We start from the raw sequence: 22,233 nt of genomic DNA, 5'->3' as shown, positions 1-22,233 counted from the left end.
AACCTTGTGTACAAAGATAGGCATATGTCAAAAAATATAAGCTAGATTAACAAGATAGACTAGAAGTCTTTGATCAGATGAATACATGACAGTATGACCCTGGTTCCCTGGGAATTGTTGCAGGCCAAAAGTGTATTCCATGAACTTTTATGCATGTTCTTGGGTGGGATACAATGTTGACATATTATCTCAGAGTGCTGTGTATAAAATAGAAATTCCATTAAAATATAAAATATGTTTTAGAAGAAAAATTGATGTGGTTTTTTTAAAAAGTTGCAAAAATATAAAGAAAAGTAATATTCCATAGAACAGTTTGCAAAGTGCTGAATTAAAGAAAGAATTCCATTAGTCAACACCTAATTTGCTTAGTGTCACTTAATTGCAGTTATTAAATATATTTGAAAGTAAAAAACTGCACTCTGTGAAAATCTTTTATAACCTAAACATTTTGAGTTACCGTCAGGCCCTTGTTCCCATAATCATTTTAAAAAAGATACCCGTTTTGCAGAATTTCACTTTATACTCAGAGGTTTGGTGCCTCAGACGTTGCCTCAACAGGAGGTGGTTTCTGTGCAGCTGCATTGGGCTGCTCTGGGTGGGGTTGATAGGGTTGTAATCTCAGTAAACACCTGGAAACCCATGGGGTGGAAGGAAAGCTGTGTCCTGGAGCCTGCAGAAAGCGGACAGCAACTTGAGTCCTGACAGTACTTTTGGAGGTGGTGAGAGGATGGGATTACAAAGATGGGGAAAACCAGTGTGGCCTGTTGTTTTTCTGGGTCAGGGCTGGGATTCTCTGTAGTGATTCCAGCAGGTGCAGAGTGGTTACCTACATGCAGCCATGAGTCTTTGGGGTTCCTTACAGGAAACAAGGGATGGTGAACCTGGAGTCCCAGCTCTTCCCTTCACAGTCACTTGGCCCTCTATTCATATACCTACATCTGAATAGCTTTTGTTACTGTCACACCTAGGCAGGGGTGAGATTTATGAATGATGATTTCCAGGGCAAAGAGTGCCTTGGTTCCTGTGTTTTGGCAGGGTATTATGTAATTGAATATTCTTTATTCTCACATGGTGAGGGCATCTGTTTCTTTGAATGGACAAATAGAAGCACAAAGACAATACTTTGGGTGAGATACAGGCGTGATAGGCTCCAGGTCTGGGCAAATCATTGAAAGGTCATTTGTAAATGTGGTTTGTGCCTTGCTGATAGAGAAGTAGAATTACATACATAACTGTGGCCACAGCCTTAGTTCACACTCTTTCTGGCCTCAGCACTGCACATCTTAAGGGGTGGAGTGGTCACTTGGGTCACTTGTCATTTTATCAAACCAAAATGCTTTCCTGTTAAGTGCCTAATGACTAAATAGCAGGATTTTTCTGTATAGTTGAATAGCAGCTGACTGACTTGAAACTATGGCAATAACAGTGACACCCCTGCTGGAAATACAGACTCTCTTTTACCTAATCACTGTTCCTATATTTAGCTTTAATGCAGTGGTTCTTAAGTGAGAATTGCCTGGTGAGCCTTTTACAATGATAAAAGGTGTATCTGTTCACTCTCTCTCTGGGTAATCCCATTCGTTCCCACTGCTTTAAGTTCATATTTGTACTGACCACTCAAGCTTACATGTTCTCCTGACTTTCAGACTTGCATGTCTGTGTGACACCACATTGAACTATCTAATAGTTCCAGAATGGAACTTTTGCCCCTTGCTCTGCTCCTTCCTCAGCACTCCCTGTTTTCTTAAAATGCTACCCACCATCCTCCCAGTTCCCCAGGAAAGAACATCCTCCTCCCAGTTGCCTCAGCAAAAATAAGCAGCCATTTCTCTTGCTTTCCTGCCTGCCCCCCCCCCCCCCCCGCCCCCAGTCCTTTCAAATCCTTTGACATTCCTCCACCTCTGCTACCTTGGCCCTGGCTGCCTCGGTGTTTACCTGAGAAACTGCAGTAACCTCTTACTCCACTGCTTCACTGCAGCTCCAGAATAGCTTTAAAACACTTCTTGTTCATTGATCCCAAAACTGTGGAGGATGAAGATATAGATGTTTCTTTCCCTGAAAAATATTTTTAACCATAAAGTCTTTTCCTACCTCCTTTATTCAAAGATAGTATATAGTCTTGTTAGTTCAAAAAATGCCCCTGGGAGACAGCTTATAAAGTCACATGGTCTCACCTTCCTTGCTCCATTCTATGGGCTCCCAGCTCTCCACCTCTTCTGATGGGCATTTGGGCAGACTTCCACTAACAGGGACTGCAAGTGTAAGAATACTTGCTGAGCTTTATATAGGTCAGCTTTCTGCCAGGTGTATTAGTTTCCTAGTAAATCACAACAAACTTAGTGGCTTAAAACAAGAAAAATGTATTATCTTACAATTCTGCAGGTGAGAAGTTTGAAATGAGTCTTATTCAACTAAAATCAAGATGTTGGCTGGGCTGCCTTCCTTCTGGAGGCTTTAGGGGAGAATCCATTTCCTCACCTTTTACAGCCTCTAGAGGCTGCCCGCATTTGCTGGTGCCAAGATCCCCTTCCAGCCTGGCATCACCCTGACCTCCTCTTCTGTCTTCATATCTTCTCTGACTCTGACTCTTCCATCACCTTCTTTTTTCCATTATAAGGCCCCATGTGATTATGTTGGGAGTATCTGAATATTCTAGCACAATCTCCTCATCTCAAAAATCTTAATCACATCAGCAAAGTCCCTTTTGCCATGTAAACGAAGCACAATTCATCCAACTTTACTCTTCTTTCTTGAGATTGCTTAGGCTTTTTGAGGTCTTATGTCATTCTATACAAATTACAGGACTGTTTTTTCTATTTCTGTCAGAAGTGCCATTGGAATTTTGATAGAGATTGCATTGAATTTTGACAGGGATGGCGTTGGGTAATATGGACTTTTTTTTTTTTTTTTTGGCCATACCACACAGCATGTGGAATCTTAGTTCCCTGACCAGGGATTGAACCTGTGCCCCCCGCATTGGAAACTTGGAGTCTCATTCTCTATATGTCCAACCACTGGACTGGCAGTCAAGCCCAATATGGACATTTTAACAATATTTGTTTCTTTGACTTGTGTACAAGGGAGATCTTCCCATTTGCTTCTCCTCTAATATTTGTTAATTCCTTGCTTCTGCTAACTTTGGGCTTAGTTTGTTCTTCTTTCTCTAGTTCCTTGAGTTGTAAATTTATGTTTTTTGAGATCTTTCCTTTTTCTTAATGTAGGCATTTATCACTATAAACTTCCCTTTTAGAATTGCTTTTTCAACATTTACTGGTTTTGGGTATGCTGTGTTTCTATTTTCATTTGTGTAAAGATTTTTTTGATTTCTCTTTTGGTTTCTTCTTTGATCCATTGGTTATTCAGGAGTGTGTTCTGTAATTTCCATGTATTTGTGAATTTTCCAGCATTCCTCCTATTAGTTGATTTCCAGTTTGATTCCATTCTGGTGGGAGAACATACTTGATATGCTTAAATCTGCTAAACTTTCTTTGTGACCTGTCATATTGTGTATTCTGGAGAATGTCCCATGTGTGCTTGAAAAGAATGTGTTCTGCTACTGTTGGATGAAATGTTCTCTATATGTCCATTAGGCCCACTTGTTCTAAAGTATGCCTCAAGTCCAGTGTTTCCTTTTTGATTTTCTGTCTGGATGATCTATCTATTGTTGAAAGTGGGGTATTGAAGTCCCCTACTATTATTATATTGTCTGTTTTCCTTCAGGTCTGTTAATAATGGCTTAATATATTTAGGTGCTCCAATGTTGGGCACATATATATCTAAGATTGTTATATCTTGTTAACTAATTGATTGCTGTATCACTATATAATGGCCTTTTTGTTTCTTTTTTTTACCATTTTTGACTGTTTTGTCTGATAGAATTACATTTACTTCTGTTCAGTTTTGGTTTCCATTTGCACAGAATATCTTTTTCTACCTCTTTACTTTGAATCTGTGTGTGTCCTTAAAGCTGAAGTGAGTGTTGTGTAGGCAGCATATAGTTAGGTCTTGCTTTCTGTCCATCCAGCCACTCTGTCTTTTGATTGGGGAATTCAATCCATTTACATTTAGAGTAATTACTGATTGATAAGAACTTACTAATATCATCTTGTTGTCTGGCTGTTTTGTAATTCCCTTGTTCTTTCTTCCTCTCTTGCTGTCTACTTTTTCAACTTGATTTTCTGTAACAGTAAGCTTTGATTCTCTTCTCTTTAACATTTGTGAATCTGCTGTAGCATTTTGCTTTCTGGTTACCATGAGGCTCACATAAAACATTTTATAGTAATAACAGTCTATTTTATCATGATAACAACTTTGATCACAAAACTTTACCCTTTTACTCCCCTCTTTGATGTTTTTGATGTCATGATTTACCTCTTTTTATATTGTGTATCCATTAGCAAATTACTGTAGCTATAGTTACGTCAATGCTCTTATTTTTTAACTTTCTTTATTAGAGTTAAATGGTTAACACTCCACTCTACCATGTTACAGTATTAGAGTATTCCAAATTTAACTATATAGTTAACATAGAAAATACAAAACACACTGGTAAAGGTTTTCATGTTACTAATTAGTGTGTTTTCATTTCAGCTTGAAGACTTTTTTCAGCATTTCTTGTAAGGCAGGTGTTGTGGTAATGAGTTCCCTTAGCTTTTGTTTGTCTGGGAAAGTCTTTATCTCTTCTTCATTTCTGAAGGACAGCTTTGCCAGGTAAACTATCCTTGGTTGGTAGCTTTTTTTCCTTTCAGCACTTTGGGTATATTATCCTACTCTCTCCTGCCCTGAAAGATTTCTGCTTAGAAATCCATCAGTAGCCTAAAGGGGGTTCCCTTGAACTTTACAAGCTTTTTTTTTCTCCTCCAGCTTTTAGGATTTTCCCTTGTCTTTGATTTTTGTCAATTTTATTATACTGTGTCTTAGAGGGGATCTCTTTAAGTTGATTTTGTTCAGTGACCTCTTAGTTTCATGAACCTGGTATCCAAATCTCTCCTCAGTTTGGGAAAGTTCTCAGCCATTAATTCATTAAATAAGCTTTCTGCATCCTTCTCCTTCTCTTCTCCTTCTCAAGCTCCAGTAATTTGCAGACTGGTTCTTTTGCTGGTATCCCACTGAATATGTAGGCTTCTAAAATTCTTTTCCATTTCTTTTTCTTTTTTTCTCCTCTGATTGGATGATTTCAGTTGATCTTTGAAAGTGGTCTTTGAGCTCACTTTTTCTTTTGCGTGGTCAAATCTGATGTTAGAGCTCTCCATTGATCATTGTATTCTTCAGCTCAAAAATTTCTTATTTGGTTCTTATTTGTGTTTTCCATCTCTTTGTTGAATTTCTCATTTTGTTCTTATATTGTTTTCCTGATATTGTTAAATTGTTTATCTACGTTCTCTTGTAACTCTCTGAGCATGTTTTGAAAAATTATTTTGAATTATTTGCTGGGCAATTTCTGTATCTTCATTTGTTTGGGACCAATTACTAGAGGTTTACTGTATTCCTTTTGTGGAATCATGCTTCCCTGATTGTTTGTGATCCCTGTAGCCTCGTAAAGGTGTCTGCATTTGGAGACGCAGTGACCTCCTCCAAACTTTACAGACTGACTTCAGTAAGTGAAGTCCATGGGGCATGCTGGAGCATGCTGTGACCCCAGGTCTAGTGGTGCAGGGCTTCAAGTACAGAGGTGTGTGGCTGCATCAGTTTTAGAGGGCAGTGTGATGTTTCTTTGGCTCAGGCCACTGGATTCCACAGCATTGATATGTGTGGTCTCTGGTGAGTGGTGCAGGGTGTTTGCAGTGGCTGTGAGGGCTCTGAGTCCTCAGTGGCACCACTAGGCTCAATGGCTAGGCATCAGAGCAGACAGCAGTGATGGCCAGAGCTGGTGGTGTGCACACATTTGGCTATGGGGGCCAGCTACAGGGGCCAGTGTAGTGGCAGGGCCGGTTGCAGACGTACATGTGGTTGTGGTACTACAAGTCAGGCAGCAAAGCAGGACCCAACTAGGGGTGCACTGATAGATGTAGGGGCCCTGGTTGTTGACATGTACTACTATGACTGCTCAGTCTCACCATGGCCATGTGGTAGTGGAGGCTGGTGACAGGGGCAGTCTGGGGGCCATGCAGGTGCACAGCTGGTGGGTCTAGCTGCCGGTGGGCACAGTGGTGCCTGCTGGGGATGGAAGACACGACCTCATCCTGACCCACAAGCAGCTGTAGGGGCCCTGGATATAGGCATACTTTCCCATGGCTGTACAGCCTCTTCCTGGGTGTGCACGGGTGATGGAGGCTGGTGATAGGGATCAGGTTGGTGGCAGCTTGCAAGTGCACAACTGGTGGCGCTCCCATGGTAGTGGGGGTCTAGGCTGGAATTTTGTACTTGAGCAGCCACAAAGGCCTGGAGTGGCTGCTGGTGCGGTTCCCGGGCTGCAGAGGGGCTGGATGGGGAGGAAGCAGGAAGGGACACAGGTGGCTGGTGTCAATGAATGTAAACACATGTAGGGTGAAAACTGGTGAAATCTGCAGGGATTCTGTGGCTACTATGCTGGCCATTGGTTCCTCCTTCAGTGATGGAAGTTGCTGGGTTTCTGCATAGAGCAGGTCACTGTTGAACTTCTCCCATTCCTGCTGCGTGACTGGTATTGAGAGCCTCTGTTTATCTTCCTTGTTCCTAGCTATCTCAATGTGTCTCTTTGTGCATGGCTCCAAATTGTTGAGGAAGTTGCTCTCTCACCCTGCTTTTCTTTCCCAGCAAGGGAAACTCTTCCTAGCTGTGGAGTTCCCTCTTGGCATTGAGCAGTGCTGGCTTGGGGGATGGGATGATGCAGGCAAGTGAAGCTGCCTTCCTTCTGTTCCACTGTGTTGCTGAAATTCTGTAAGCAGACTCCAGAGCTCTCCCAGAACTATTTTGTTTGTGAATAGGTGTCTAATTGTTGATCTTTGTGGGAAGATGGAGGTGGGGGTCTCCTGTGCTGCTGTTTTGGTGTCTTATATGGGGCGTATAATTATATAATAAGTTTTTGGATTTAGCAGTAGGTATACATAGATTGATTTTATTCATAGGGCGCTGTGGGTACTGATCTTGGTTTGCTTGTAGTAGGCTCTAAATTTTCTCTCTCAAGTCTTTGCTATTGGTGGTTTTTTTGTTGTTGTTTGTTTGTTTTGCTCAGTTTTTCTCTTTCACCAAAAGCAGAGTAAATCAAATATCATGACCTCCTTCCCCACTCCTTGGCAGTGCAACACTGTGGCCTCCCTGTAGAATGGATTAGCAAATCAGAGAATAAAGTGGTTTTTCTCACAAGTGATTTTCTTGCCCTATAGAAAATTGGCTTTTTCAATATTACCATCAGCGTTATTTGACTTGTCAGCAAAAATGAAACATTATCTATGATTTCTGTTATTTTAATGCAGGCTACAAGTGCATCTTTTTAAGGTCATGTTCTTCTCTGTTGTGTGTACAGAATTTGCTTATGGAAGTATATGTATTTCAAGAATTTCAGCTCTTTGGAGTGAGATTTTATTCCACTGCATAATATAATTTAAAAAATGATTTTCATTAGACCATTATGCTAACATATCCCTAGGCCACAGTTTTCTCCATGGAGTTATTAATTCTGTACAGAATTCCAGGACTGATCATTAATTGTATCTTTAAAGCTACAATGAGATTGAAAGTCGTCTTTAGTGCCTGTAGGATCTTTTTTTCATGGAACATCCATTGCCTGTAATGTTTATTTTGTATAGTTCTCTCATCCATGGGTAATGGGACTGAGGCCATACTGAGAATATTCCCAAAAGGAGCCTCTTTTTTTCTCAGTATGTTCTTTTAAGCTATGGGTGGCTTTGTTATGTGCTTGGCTCCAAAATTATCTTTTCCCGAAAGTACAGAAAGATCTGGAGAAACATGGGCACCCATGAATTAATTTATACATTATAAGTGTCTGATAAAACATGTGGCATCTATAAAGGCTCTGGGATGGTGGTATTTTAGACTAAGCTAAGGTTTTATTTTATGGAGATGTGTAGCTTTACTGCAGGCAAGACAAGTCAACATGTTCTAATTCTGGTTGGAATCAGAGGAACTTGATTTACTCTTGTTACCTGCTGTGGTAGAAATTGCAGACATCACTACTGAAGTAAGCTTGTATCTTCAGTATTGGAAATATTCAACAGAACTCATCAGAAGTGATTTCAAGGAGCCTCAGTCTGGGGTGTTGTGATAACCAGTGAAGAAAAGTTTTTCTTTTATTTCAGACAGCCTTTGATAGCATGTCTGTTTAGGAAAATATGTAGAGATTAGTCAGCTGTGTACCTAACTCTCAAATATTTTTAGCTTCTTTGGGTGAACTTTGGGTTATGCCAAGGGGTCCCCTTTGGCCTTTCCACGAGAACCAGTCAACCAATATGGATGTGTGATTATAAAGAAAGATGCGTAGTATATTACTGCTCAACTGCTGACCTGCAGCCTCCATGGTTCAACTAGCTTCTCTTTGGGCCCTGAATTGGTATTTCCCTGATCCATCAAGTTTCCTTTGCTTTGCCATTTTTAGTCAAGGACTGATCCATATTCTCTCTCTTGCTTTTCACTAGGGGAAGTGGGGCTTGTCTTGCAGGATGAGTTCTTTGCTAAGACCTTGCACTTACTGCTTCTCTGTATACTGATGAACAGGCTTGAGTTCTCCCTTGTGGAGACATGGCACCTCACCTTAGAGGTGACAGTTGCCTTAAAGGAGGACTACAGTTCTGACCTGTAGGGGGCTATTTCTGTGGCTATATGTGTCTAAGTAGGAAGGCCTGTCAGGACATCTTTCAGGTCTGAGGAAGTCCATGGCCGCCTTGTGCTCCTTGTCTCTTCAACGTCAAGGCTTTGGGTATTCGTCTCCAGTGTTGTCTCTCCCCCTCACCCCCAAGGTACTTTCCTGCTGGTTTGCTTCTCATCTTGGCTACAGTAAGTTCCCTACATATGAACCTTCAGGTTGTGAACTTTCAAAGATGAAAATGTGTCATAAACCTATTACAGTACAGTACTATCAATATATAGCTGCTTGTGTTAGTTGGTTACCTAGATTAACTTTGTTGGACTTAGATGAACGAGCCCTCAGGATGGAATGCATTCGTATGTAGGGAACTTCCTGTACTTTTTTTCTTATTCCAAAATATCTCCCCTAGTCCCTTCAGACTTCTGTCAGCTCTCACACAGTTCGCTGTGGCCTTCTCTTGGTAAATAGCACTCTGTTGCTTTCTGCCCTCCCCTTGTTGAACTGGCCAATACGTGGAACTTGAATCCTTCTTACTCTTGGCCTCCCCATTACAAAACCTACAACACTCCTAACAGACTAAAGAAGAGTATAAATACACATCATCATTTTTTTCCATCTTGATTATGGCCTTCCTTATGTATTTTTTTGTCAGAAGAGTATCAGTCATGTCATGCATACGGTTTTTTCATACGTACTATTTTAAAACTGTGTTTTCTTCACTGTATCTCCTGAAAGTACCTTCCTAATATTTCTTTTTTTTGAAAAATTTGTATTTCTAGGGACTTCCCTGGTGGTCCAGTGGTTAAGAGTCCACGCTCCCAATGTAGGGGGCCCGGGTTTGATCCCTGCTCAGGGAACTAAGATCCCACATGCCATAACTAAGCCTGCATGCTGCAACTACTGAGCCCAGGCTCCACAACTAGAGAAGTCCTCACACTGCAGTAAAGACCCAGTGCAGCCAAAAGAAATTAAGAAAAAAAATTGTATTTCTAAATTTTTAGTGACTGAAAACTATTTAATGATGTTAAATGTATCATTTGACCAGTTCTTCACTCTGGGACATGTAGGTGTTTTTTCTTCTTCTTTTCCTTCTCCCTTTCTGTCTACCTGTTATTTACTGGTGAGAGAACTTTGTTACTGGGTATCCAGATTTGTTTGTTTTCTATGCATATATTTTATTAAACCTTAATGTGGACTTTTTGGAGATCATGGGGCAGGCTATTGCGATTGCTGTGGCACAGATACAAAGTCCTTGTGTATTCAGACAGGGACCCATATCTAATGCACATCTGTCTTTCTAATGCACATCAGCATGTAGCATTATACAGTGGGTGTTCACTAAAGAATTGTTGTTGAGTTAAAGAAATGTGAGAGCCATGTGACAAACATATAAGTACTATGTGTTTGGGACCCAGGAACAAGGCAAAGATTGTCATTGCTCTCATAAGTTGAATGGTTATTCTATATAGTAAAGTTTCTGTTTAGAGGTGTCAAGCCTCTACATGTGAGGATCAATTAAAAAAAAACTGAAGGGTACACAGTAGTACACCAGAAAAAATCTAAATGACTTACAGCGCAGTTGCATGGGGAAGGTTCATGCCAGTCTCTTCCGTGATATAACTAATTGAGTTGACTAGTTGATTTTTCTATTGATGATAGTTCTTATTTAGGATTATTCACTGATTGAAATGGAATGATCTTTTTCAGGTTCATTCTCTTTTACTCTTATATTATACTTAAATTTAAAATTTCATACCTGAATATAATATGGTGTTGTACTTAGTGATTTTAGAGACCTGAAGATCTTTTAGGGCTGGCTTTGGGGTAATAGGAAATACAGCCCTAACTATTTTTTGGTCTTCCTGTGCACATTTAAAATATGACTAAACAAAGATTGCAGCCACGGAGAAGATTTTCTCCTGTAAATTGGTGTTTTCACCGTGCCAGCTGTTCATGCTTTCTGTGATCCCACTTATAAAAGTGGAAAGTGAAGGGTGAGTGGCTGCCCTCTTGGTCAGGCGCATAGTTTAAAAAAAATGTTGTGTGTCTCAGCAGAGCTATATTAGAGTTTCATATAGCTGCCTTTTTCTTTTTTATTGTAGGGCCAGCTCTCAATGTTGCAAGAAAAAATAGACCATTTGGAACGTTTGCTAGCTGAGAATAATGAGATCATCTCAAATATTAGAGACTCGGTCATCAATTTGAGTGAGTCTGTGGAGGACGGTTCAAAAAGCTCACAAGGCAATTTCAGCCAAGGTGCTCGCTCACCATTTCTGCCATCGAAACAGCTGTCTCTCACAGTTGACCCTGGAGACTGTCTGTTTGCGTCACGAAGTGGAAGTCAGAGTTCAGATGTGCAGGTAATGTATGCATTCATTGATAATTACTGGGCTGTGATTTGTTTTTTTTAGATTTGATCTGGTATCTGTTCTTAATTGCTAAATTCTCTGGATTATCATTTCTATTTGTGTAAAATCATTTGCTTACTCACGTGATCATTAATGTTCTTTTTAGCAATAAAATTCTGTAATTCTGTGTTTCTCCTAATTTTTCTTATTTTATACTTTGTGATTATGGCCTTTTCTGTATGTTTCTTAGGTCTTATCTTCTGTAATAGTTGAAGACGTTTAGAGGTTTAAATCTGGCCAAAGAGATTTTTTTCTTTACTTTTCTTTGGAGAGTACGAGAAAAGCCCTACTCTTAGTATATGTCTGTTATACGTTATAGGTTTTATACAGTATAAGGTTAGATTCCTTTTACTGAATGTGCCTTTGTGAGAGAGAAGGGAAATGTTCTAGAGCTGTGCTGTCCACCTGTGGTTAGTGAGCACTTCAAGTGTGGCTAATCTGAGTTGAGATGTGCACTAATATCCACACACAGTGCTGAAGATTTAGTGTGAAAGAAAAGAATGTAAAATATCTTGCTTGTTTTTATATTGATGACCTGTTGGGATGGTACTATTTTGACTATATTGGGTTAAATAATATATCATCAAAATTAATTTCGTGATCATGGTATCTCCCCTGCCAGGTAAGTATGTTTCATTTTACTAGAAAATTTAAAGTTACGTATTTGGCCTGCATTGTGTTTCCCTCGGGTAGCACTGTTCTAGGGGGTAGTGGAGTTGAAAATGAAAGTAAGAAAGGACTTCTGTGTTTCTTAAACTTTGAATGTGTCACTCATATTTGCTCTGTTCTACAAATTGGCAAAGAGCTATTTTAACGTTGTACCTTAACTGGAAGCTAGAACTTGGTGACAGGACCCTGAGGGGTGAATATTTTAAAGTTGGACAGAAGGAGTTGGCTCTGGCCTTGCTTCAGAGTAGAGGTTTTCACTAACTCTTGGGGAAAGAGAACAGGATATGATCTTGAGGTGATGGCTCACAGGCCACTCCGGAAGCTGGGGACAGTGGAGCTGCCTGGGCCCCGTGCCTGCAGCCTCATCAGCTGGTGTGTGGCCAGGTGCAGATAGGATCAGGATCCTGTGCTTCGAAGGGATATCTGTTTCTGTGAGGCTTGGCTTTGTTCAGGTTTTAATTAAGTACCTTTTAAAGGGAAACGATAAAATCTTCTTTTTAGAGGGGGTGGGTTCTAAATCTGGCTGGACAGGAGTTGCAGAGCAGCCATGGAAGTCAGGCAGAGTGAGGCCACAGGGTACTGGGAGAGCTGCAGGGCGCAAGGGAGACCTGGAAGGAATAGCAGAGACTGCTCTCACATCCTCTTGTCCAGCTGGTTCCCAAAGATTTGTTCTCATCCTTGGGAGCATTTTATTTGTTATAAATTTCCATGGGAAAGATATGTTATTGTCTTAAAATACTTTGTATTCACTTTTATATAATTTGCTTGTAGTCTTTAAAAAAAATTTTGTAACCCATTTATGTATTAATTAGGATGTAATTTTTTAGAGAGTTTAAATTTTACCGAAGGAGGGCTGTGTTCTTTGTCACACTTACTATTATAGAGAGTATGAAAAGTAAGTTTTTAGGTTTGTTTGGCTGTGGTTTTTGGTACTATTTTTTCCATTGTGTCCAAATAGATTATTATCTAAAAGGAATACACATTGGAAACTTAGAAAATATTTGAACACTTAAAAGCTGAATCTCAGTTTAAAAAATTCTTCCATTTTAAACCAGTTGACCCCATTATAGTTTTAGTTTTAGAATAAAAAAGGTAAACATACATACGCTAAATTACAGCTGTATATCCATTTCCATTCAGATACAGATTTTAAAATATAGGACACTGATTATAAAATAAAACAAAGTATAAAATAATTTTCCGTACTGTTTGCAAATGCTAAAATATTTAATCATAATGAAACATTTTTTTGTTTGCTCTTCTGTTCCTGTCGTTTTCTATTAAATTGTATTGGAAATAAAGCAGGGGAAGAGGAATTGAATGAAGTTATTTTATATTAGAAGCAGAAGAGGAAGGGTATTATTTATTGGGTTAATTATGTAATACAAATAGCATTTTATCCCTTTGAATGGAGATTAAATGTTTTCTGCCTTAAACTCTTTAGTGTCTACAGAACTAGTTTTATTTTTTAAAATATATATACAGAGTACAGCAATGAGTAGTTTTGAGCAAATATTTCCAACATTAAGTTTAAATTAATAATGGTTATACATGATTCAACTTAACTTTTTTTGTGTCTTTTACATTTTTAGATGTTGGATGTTTACAGTCTGATTCCTTTTGACAATCCAGATGGTGGAGTTTGGAAGCAAGGATTTGACATTACTTATAAAGCTGATGAATGGGACACTAAGCCCCTTCAAGTCTTTGTGGTGCCTCATTCCCATAACGACCCAGGTAAAATTTGCACTTCAAAAGTCTGGAGGTTAATAAGTCCTTGTAGGCCCAGAGTATTTTAATGAGAATCTGGTATAACCCACTTCTCAAATTTTTGAGACGCTATTCTCTGACTTTTAACAGTAACATATTTATTTTATATATCACTGTGTTCTCATTGTATCAATTTATGGGCCATTCAGGGATAATACTTGTGCAGTATGAAATAGGAATACATACAAGAAGGTCTTAGCTTTGGGAGATGAAAAGTTACATGCGTTTAAGTTACTGATAGTTCATTTCAGTTACTTCTTACATATTGTGTGGGAGAATTTTTCATGTCCATAAATTCTATGTTAGAAAATGCAGAATGCTCATGGGAAAGTTTGTATCTTTAAAATGTAGAAATGGTATAAAGTGGTTAAGAGCCTTGGTGTCAAGCAGACGTGAGTGTGAGTCCCAATCCCAACAGTTAGACAGCTTTAGGCCAGTTTCTTAACCTGAGAGTAAGTTTTTTTTCCCAGGTAGAAACAGGGTAAAGTATTTACTTCATAGGGTGAAATATTAAAGGTATGTTGCACGGCCCAAGAGTAACTGTTGTCATTATCATTAATGTTATTATTCTCTCATATGACAGCTTTTGTTATTTATTGGGGCCAGAGATTTTTTCCCCCAAGGTAAAGGCAAGTTGCTAAAATAATGATGGGGAATATGATTCGATGTTTATCTTGGTTAGTGTGAGCACACAGGCACTCAGTAAATGCCCAGTGAATTAAGTTGCAGGATTTTTTTTAGCATGTACTTCCAAAGACTTCTTTTGAATGACTTGCTTATGCTTCTGTTATTTTTCTCAATTTCATTATTACTGTCGGAGGCGTCATATTCATTTACTACTTTGAAGGTTTTTTCTTTATTCCCAGCATTCAATTTTGTCATACTTATATTCCTTCCCACTAGTTTATTATATATTTCTTTCTAAGACAATAGAACCTGTTACTTTATGTCTGGACATATGATTTGGTGAAGTTCTGTGTGTATGTGTGTGTGTGCATGCGCATGTGCTGCTTTTGGATGTGAGAGAGAGTCTGGGAGATGCTGAAATGTTTGAATTTCCAGGATACCTCAATATCTAGTATGCACAGAGGTATAATATATATGAAGTCAATATTGTTCTGGAAATTTGTGATGAGCAGTTACTACACATCAGCTTCTGACTTGTTTCCTTGTCTTTGGTCTTAATGTCTTCATCTTTTCCTAAAAATCCCTGTTAGTCTTATTAACTTTTCCTCTTATATGTTTTATATCATCTTCCTCCTTAATCTTAGCCCTTCCCTTCAAATCAAAACTCAAGGTTGCCTGGGTATTGTATAAAGGCTGCAGAGATTTGGAGCCAGGCAGAATGAGGCAGACCTGGTGTCCTTGGGCTTGTTTATTTGTGTATCTATAAAATGGAGGTCATATAGGTGGAGTAGCATCTTAAGCAAGAATTAGTTATAAAGTAAGTACAAAAGGTGATGAAAATCACATCTAATCAAGATTCTTTTTGCTGTTTACCCACGGGAGCACCAGATTAAATAGTAAATTTGCATTTAGGGGACACATATGAAAAACACACTATCTTTGTTTATATCTGGACTCACTCAGTGAGATGAGGTGCTCACACTTCACACGTGGGATCTGAGACTGCCTGTAGGACTGCAGATTTTTGTTGTTTTTTTTTACTCTGAAATATTCCTTCATTGAGTGAGATAGTGGCAGAGCCACTTTTATTATTTAAATTGTTCTCTCCTCCTCTTTTCTCTGCCAATCATGTATAGTTTAAGTCTTGTCACTTAATTGGGTATATGATGTGATTCCATTGCATACTAGTCCTTGTAGGTTTAAAAATACACTTAGCTGTGTGTTTTTCAAGAGCCCCTAGCGTAAACCCAACTCTCGTCCCTTTTTGATTTTTTACAGACCTTTATTATCTTTTCCTCTTTTCTGCCATCCTCAATTTCCACCGATCTCATTTGTTGTTATTCTATAATGTGGGCTCTTAACTGAAATAATAAAATTTGTAGTTTACCAGGCAATGTGCCAAACGTTTTATAAACATCTCATGCTCACAATAACTTTGGAAGGTTAGTGCCACTATTCACGATGAAGGTGTTACCAACTTGCCAAGGTTACACAGGCAGTAAGTGGCACCAGAATACATGCCTGTTATTTTACCTAGATCTCCCACCCAAGTAAGCTCGAGTGGCCGAGAACATGTGTCTCTTGTTACACTCTGTCCTCATTGCCTTGCCCAACACTTGGCGTACAGTAATCGCTAAATATATGTAGGGCCTTCACTGACCTGCCCACATGCCCCTCTGCAGCTTTTTCACACGGTGTACACACACGTGATAGAGCGCCGCAGCACACAGCCCTCAGCACTCGGTCATTGCTGCACACCGTTACCCCTCACCCCCTTACCAGGCAGTGGTTACCGGGAGACCATTAATGTGGGTCCGTTTGAGCATTAGAGGTCCTGCTCAGCCATGGGTCGGTGCCGCAGTGGGCCCCATTCAGCCATGGGTCGGTGCGCAGTGGGCCCCATTCAGCCACGGGTCGGTGCGCAGTGGGCCCCACCCCCCAAGTGAGCCCCTGTCAACGCGCGACCATTAGAGGGGCACTGAGCCAGCGGTCAGCAGAGTGGTGGTCCTCACATGGAGAGTGAGGTATGAGGCAGATCCCGGCCTTCTCCCCAGGGCCCTCCAGCTCACCCGGCCTCCGGCCAGCTGGGGAGCCCAGGAAACAGGCTGGTGGTGTGTCCTGCAGGGCTCCAGAGCCCTCGCCTACACCGCCCACTGGTCAGGCCCAGGCCCTGAGGCGGCGGTGAACCTCTCCTCCATCCGTCACGCGACCTCATGGCAGCGGCCGTCTGCGTGGGACACAGTCTGAGGACCCTGGCCCCCACCGTTTGGGCAGCCTGAGGAGCCTGACAGCCACTTGGGTCCTGGGTGCCTGGCTCCCTCAGTGATGACAGCTGGGCAGGGTCTGGAGACCTGGTCCCTGAGGGAGCCACCGACGGAGATCTGCCTCTTCATCCAGGCCTGGGCACTGGCGGGAGGACCCAGACTGGGTGCTGGACAAACACTCCAGGGCAGGGTGACCCCCCCACCCAAGGGACCCCCTTCTCTTACCAGGCCTGGACCTCGTAGGGTGAAAATTGTGCCTTGGGACCTTCCCCTTTCTTGTCAGAACAGAGAGTGACATTTGTTTGGTGGAGATTTACAGGAACGTCGTTACCTGACCTCAACCTGACCTCAAGAACATAGGATCTGACACCAAGAAGTTTGCAACAACTAACCATACCCCTCCCTCACCTTTCCTATAAAAGGGCTTTGCTGAAAGCTTTCGGGGAGTTTGGGGTTTTTTTTTTTTAAGGCATGAGCCATCCATCTCCTTGCATGGTCCTGCAGTAAACTTTTCTCTGTTCCAAACCTCCAGTGTTTTGGTATAGTTTGGCCTCACTGTGCATCTGGCACATGGAATTGCGGTTCAGTAACACACACACACACACACATACACACACTAATGGTTGCATATAGGTACAGGTATAAACTTTTGCTTGGTCTCCTTACTGGAGTGTAAGCTTAATGAGGGCTCAAACTTTGTTTTCTTACTGGGTCGCTATTGCCTAAAACAGTAACCAGCACGTAATACAAACTCATTCAGTTAAATAAGTTAATGAACAAAGGAATCTGACTGCAGACTCAGATGAAACAGTTGATTTATTCTTTGGCCTGTACTTCTAACTTCCCTCCTTCCCTTATTCCTGTTGTCTACTTATTTCCTATTCTTTTTAAAAAAAAGCTTATTTAAAATGTACTTTTAAATACCAATAGCAGTTAATATTAAGCTCTTAAAGGGCAGGGACTGCCTCTGTCTTTTAGACTTTGTTTGCATTAAGCTTCCTGTTGCAGTTAGTATGTTGTTCTGTGAGAAGACATTCTGAATAACTGTTCTTGACTTTAATAAATGAATCTGTCTGTTGGTATCCTAGCAACCACAGTTGAATCTTTTTGTCTTAGTGAAAGATGTTAATGACCCTTACCTCCAGGCCCTTCTCCACTTGAGTCAAAAATAATGGTCAGGAACAGACCTTTTAAAACTAAAGCCTTTTTTTCCTATCAAGCAAAACGCTAGAGAAAAGAACCTGCTGACTTTTCTTAATAATTTTCACTGCTCCTTAACAAGAGTGGAATTTAGATAAACTAAATTATTCTATGAAAAACTGAATCATTCAGATCATGAAAAACCACTTTCAGTAGAGGAAAAGAGATGAGTATGTACACATACATTCCAAGTCAAAGTGTGACTCTGTGATGGGAAATCTTTGTATAATACTTCTAAATGAATGTGCAATTAAGGCAGTTTACTTTCTAAATGAAACTTATAGAGATTTGTTTGCATTTTCTACAGCAACAGTTTAAAACAAACTTTAGCTCAGTAGTTTGTTTCATCAGTGGAGTTTTGCCTGTTGAGGATAGAAATATTTGAAATAAATTTTTAGAAGATTCCTATATTTAGTCACCATATTTAAAAAATTATGTTGTTGAATTTTTATATGTGGAGATATTTTTCTTTTTGGATCAAATTGGAAAGACAAATTTCAAATTATATTTGTATATAAATAAAATTCCTAATTACGTCTTCTAGTCCATAAGGATATGTAACAATTATCATATAATATTTTGTATGGTTTACATGAGTTAAAACAAAGTTGGAAAGGAATTGTTAAGTAATGCTGATAACTTTGTACCATGATGCTTTTGAAAAGTTTTGAATCATAGACCATGAAATTAAATGTTAGTTGATTGATACATGTTCATGTTGAATTTAATAAGCTGATTAAAACACAATTACAGCACCTTTGTATCTACAATCTTAATTCTTTGCTTCCTACTAAACTGCTGAAATATTTAGTTAATTTTCCTTCAAAGAAATCACAGTGTGTAGAGAGAAGATAAGGTATACTAAATAGAAAATTGGACAGCATATTGTTAGTTAAGCAATTTGTAAAATGAACATTAGAAAATAATCCCCCGTGTGGTATGACTCCAAAATAGGAGGCCCTAGGCCCAAGAGTCACACTGGAAAATAACTTTCTTTCATGCATTTGTAGTTCTTTTGCAGAATTTGTATTGACTCAAATGAGTGATTAGGATTTTTCAGCCTTTTTTTTTTTTTTTTGAAAGTTAGGGGAACAGATTTTTGCATTTAGTATTATATGATAATCTGAAATGAATTTGTTCATGTATGCTTACTCTTAAAAAGTTTGTGAAAAAGAACAAAAACATGTGAGGACATCACAGTGTAATGTTGTTTCACAGCTTTTCTGTTCACATATTGTTAAGCACAGAAGCAAACAGTTCTGGCCAGCCATGGTTGAGTGATGCCCATGTAGGTGAAAGGCAGTGGAGACAGAGCTCAGGCTGCCAAAGGAACCTGCCCAGCGGAATGAGATGATCAGGAGAAGGAGAGCTTTGTACATGAGCATAGTTTGGGGGGGTATATTTTTCTGTTTAGTTATTGTGGAATAAAGTGAATTCTTTCGTTTTGGCTACTGTGATGGGAAATTTTGAGTTTCTGGAGCTAAGACACTATGACATTCATAGCCTGTCCTGCCTCTGTGTGTCAGGTGTGTGTTATTTCATGTAATCCGTCCTGCAGCCCTGAAAAGTGGTAAATTTTAATGCCATTTACCAGGTGAGGAGAGTGAGGGTAGAATAAGTGTAGTTATTGTTCAAGGTCAAGCAGTTATACGTGGGCAGAGGATGGTGAATTGGAGCTCAGATTTGCCTGATTCTAAGATCCATGTTCTATACTGCCTCTTAAGATACCTTGTTTAGTTCAAATGATGCTAGTATTTCTCTTCTTGCTTTATGGGCATTAGTTAATTTAGCACAATTATCTGAACTTTGGGTTGTTAGTAGAGTTGCCAGATTTAGCTGGGGGTGGGGGGAAGAAACAGGCTGCTCAGTTAAATTTAAATTTCCTGTAAACAATGAATAATTTTTTTACATATGTTGCAGATATTGTATGGGACACACTTATACTGAACATTATCTGAAGTTCAAATTTAACTTGGCATCCTGTATTTTATCTGGCATTCTTAATTGTTAAGAAATCGTGGTATTTTAAAAGTTAAATATTTACATGGCTCTTTAAGGTGGTCTTTTTAAGAGATCTCTAGAATTGGTGTATTGAGATTTATTTTTAGAGGGAAAAAGTCTGATTGATTGGGCTCTGACTGGACTGTATTCTTCCGGAGCGCAAATGTCAGGTAGCGCCTAAGAGGTGTAGGTGATCATTAAGCATTTCCCGATTTGCCTGTTTTGATCCTTTTGTCTGTCTTCTATCCTAGATGCTTCAGAGCTCACCAGTATGCTGGTTATGCAAATAATTGCTGGTACTATGGGAATGTATTATGTTCCAGGTGCGGTTCTGGGTATTTTACTCTTCTGTATTGAGTCCGTCTCTCGTCTCAGCAACTTTATGACAGAAGTCCTGTTTGTACCCTCATTTGGCAGATAAGAAAACTGAGGCAGAAGAGAGGATAAGTAATGTGTCTGTGGCAGGGTTGGGTTTGAACCCAAGCTGTCTGGCTCTGGCATCAGAACTTGTAACCATTAAATATTGCCTCTTGCAGGTAATACTTCTGAAACTACAAGAGAGCTTCTAGGAAGAAAGTTTTTAGAGTTTTTCTGAGCCAAATGTCACCTACTTTAGTATTATTAATCATATAAAACATTTTAATACCTCTCTTGCGAAAGTAGATACCTCACTGCACTGTTTCCTATCCTTTTTTTCTTCTCGTCTATCCTTATTGAAACAGATGTCTTTGTCCTTAAATACTACATTAGTACATGAAATGGTGAGTGGTTTTCCTCATTGCTACATATTTTACAATTAGAAAGTGATTGAGAAGCAGTATTTTCCAGCTTTTAAATGGTTTCTTCTAGATACTTTGATAATTTGCCCAATATTGGCTTACCTATGAGGCTAAGTAAGTAGACTCCTCACATATCCTGAGAGTAACACTACAAAGGAATATACATGTCTCTCATAGACACTTTTCATTATTTCAAACAACCAGACTCTATTTGGAGAGAACTTATTAGGCCTGAAGTGTCCTCATTTGGTGTGAGTAGATACTCATGGATAAAGTTCTTAGCAAGGGAGGAAAGTAACTTTAGCACAGACTTAGAAAATATTTTGGAGGTTGATCTCACAATTGCAGGTGTCAGGTATCAAGGTATGCGGGTCTTTTAAAGGGCATTTAGAAAAGCAATACAGTAAGAGGTCACATTTGGCCATTATATACATATAGCTGCGGGGTGAACAAAACCCCGCTGTCCTAATAGTAACGCAAATGGGCTCTTGTGGTATGGGATAGAATTTCCAGTGACAGCACATTACATGGGTTCAAAAAATGCTGTATCTCAAACAAGTTAATGGAAGTGAAGCTGATATGCTTTAAAAACGATTAGATGACACTGAATCACCTGGCAAAAAGGTTGAGTTGCTTTGGAAATCTGAGTTCAAAAGCATTTAGAGGAATCAGCAGGTTGTAGGTTTCCAAAGACTCAGCTTCATCTTTGACTCTCCCTCTACTCTCTTCTGGAAACTTAAGTCAATTACTAAGTTCGCTTCACTTTGCCTCCTTGGCCTCTTATTTCCCTCTGTTTGTTTCCACTGTGATCCATTATCATACTTTAGCAGAATTATTGCAGTGACCTCATTTCCTGTTTTTCTTCTACTTTACCTTGTTAGTCTAGCCTCTACACTCACAGTACAGTTATTTTTGAAAACACAGAGATAACCTTAACATCCTTCCTCCTAAGTTTTTAGTGAGAAACAAGGATTGTTGAGAAGGTTTTCAGTGATCTGACCCCCCACTCCTGTTTGTCTCACCATGCTCCCCCCATGTAAGCTGCAGTGCGGTCATACCCGTCATACCCAGCTGCCTTCTGTGCCCTGAGAGTGACGTGTAATTTCATGGCTTAGTGTCTTCCCTTTCCTCCTCCCTCTGTTTGGAACTTCCACCCAATCTCTCTTACCAGATTCTAATCTAAGAATCTCTCTTCTGTCCTTCTGGTCGGAATTTACCATTTCTTTATTCCCATGGCATTTGGTCCATATTTTCACTGTAGAATCTGTTTTCATTTAGCTTAGCTTTATTGCTTTGCCCTTATTAGATGCTTGGTTTGTGTTTGAATGAATAAACCAGAACAGAACATTAATTAAAACTCTTTCACAGTTTATCAGGAGGGAAGAATAAGCTTATTTTATAATAGAAATGTTGGAATTAAAATTAATCAGCATGTGAGTTATGATAATACCAATTAAAATTGTATGTGACCCCTTCAGTGTAAGTTTGGATGTTGTAGTCAAATATCGAAGGGTTTGACAAGTGATGGAAGACACTTGTTGATCATTTGTTGATATAGAATAACTTAATTACTGAAATAAAGGAGCTTTCCTTTTTGATGAACTCTACTTGTATTCTTAAATTTGAGAATATTATGTTAAAATGGAAATAACTTGAAGCATGTTGTATGTTTTCAGTGTTTATTATCTGGATATAATTGTTTTTGACTCAGAATCTTTTTATTTTCTTAACACTTGGTACCCATTGAACTTTTGAGTGAAATTAATGTACTC

At 39.5% G+C, this 22,233-nt stretch overlaps 1 protein-coding gene across 1 annotated transcript in view; it reads left to right on the top strand.

Moving 5' to 3' along the window:
- MAN2A1 (mannosidase alpha class 2A member 1) overlaps positions 1 to 22,233 on the top strand; it is a 164,426-nt gene that overhangs the window by 13,282 nt on the left and 128,911 nt on the right. The window contains exons 2-3 of the mRNA XM_057737710.1: positions 10,846 to 11,103; positions 13,413 to 13,557. Of these exons, the coding sequence (XP_057593693.1) occupies positions 10,846 to 11,103; positions 13,413 to 13,557 (403 nt within the window). The remainder of the gene's footprint in view (positions 1 to 10,845; positions 11,104 to 13,412; positions 13,558 to 22,233) is intronic.

Source organism: Hippopotamus amphibius, chromosome 1 (assembly GCF_030028045.1).
Source record: "Hippopotamus amphibius kiboko isolate mHipAmp2 chromosome 1, mHipAmp2.hap2, whole genome shotgun sequence".
Classification (NCBI taxonomy): Eukaryota; Metazoa; Chordata; class Mammalia; order Artiodactyla; family Hippopotamidae; genus Hippopotamus; species Hippopotamus amphibius.
The sequence above is the reverse complement of the archived record's forward strand: the minus strand, read 5'-3'. Positions and strand labels throughout refer to the sequence as shown.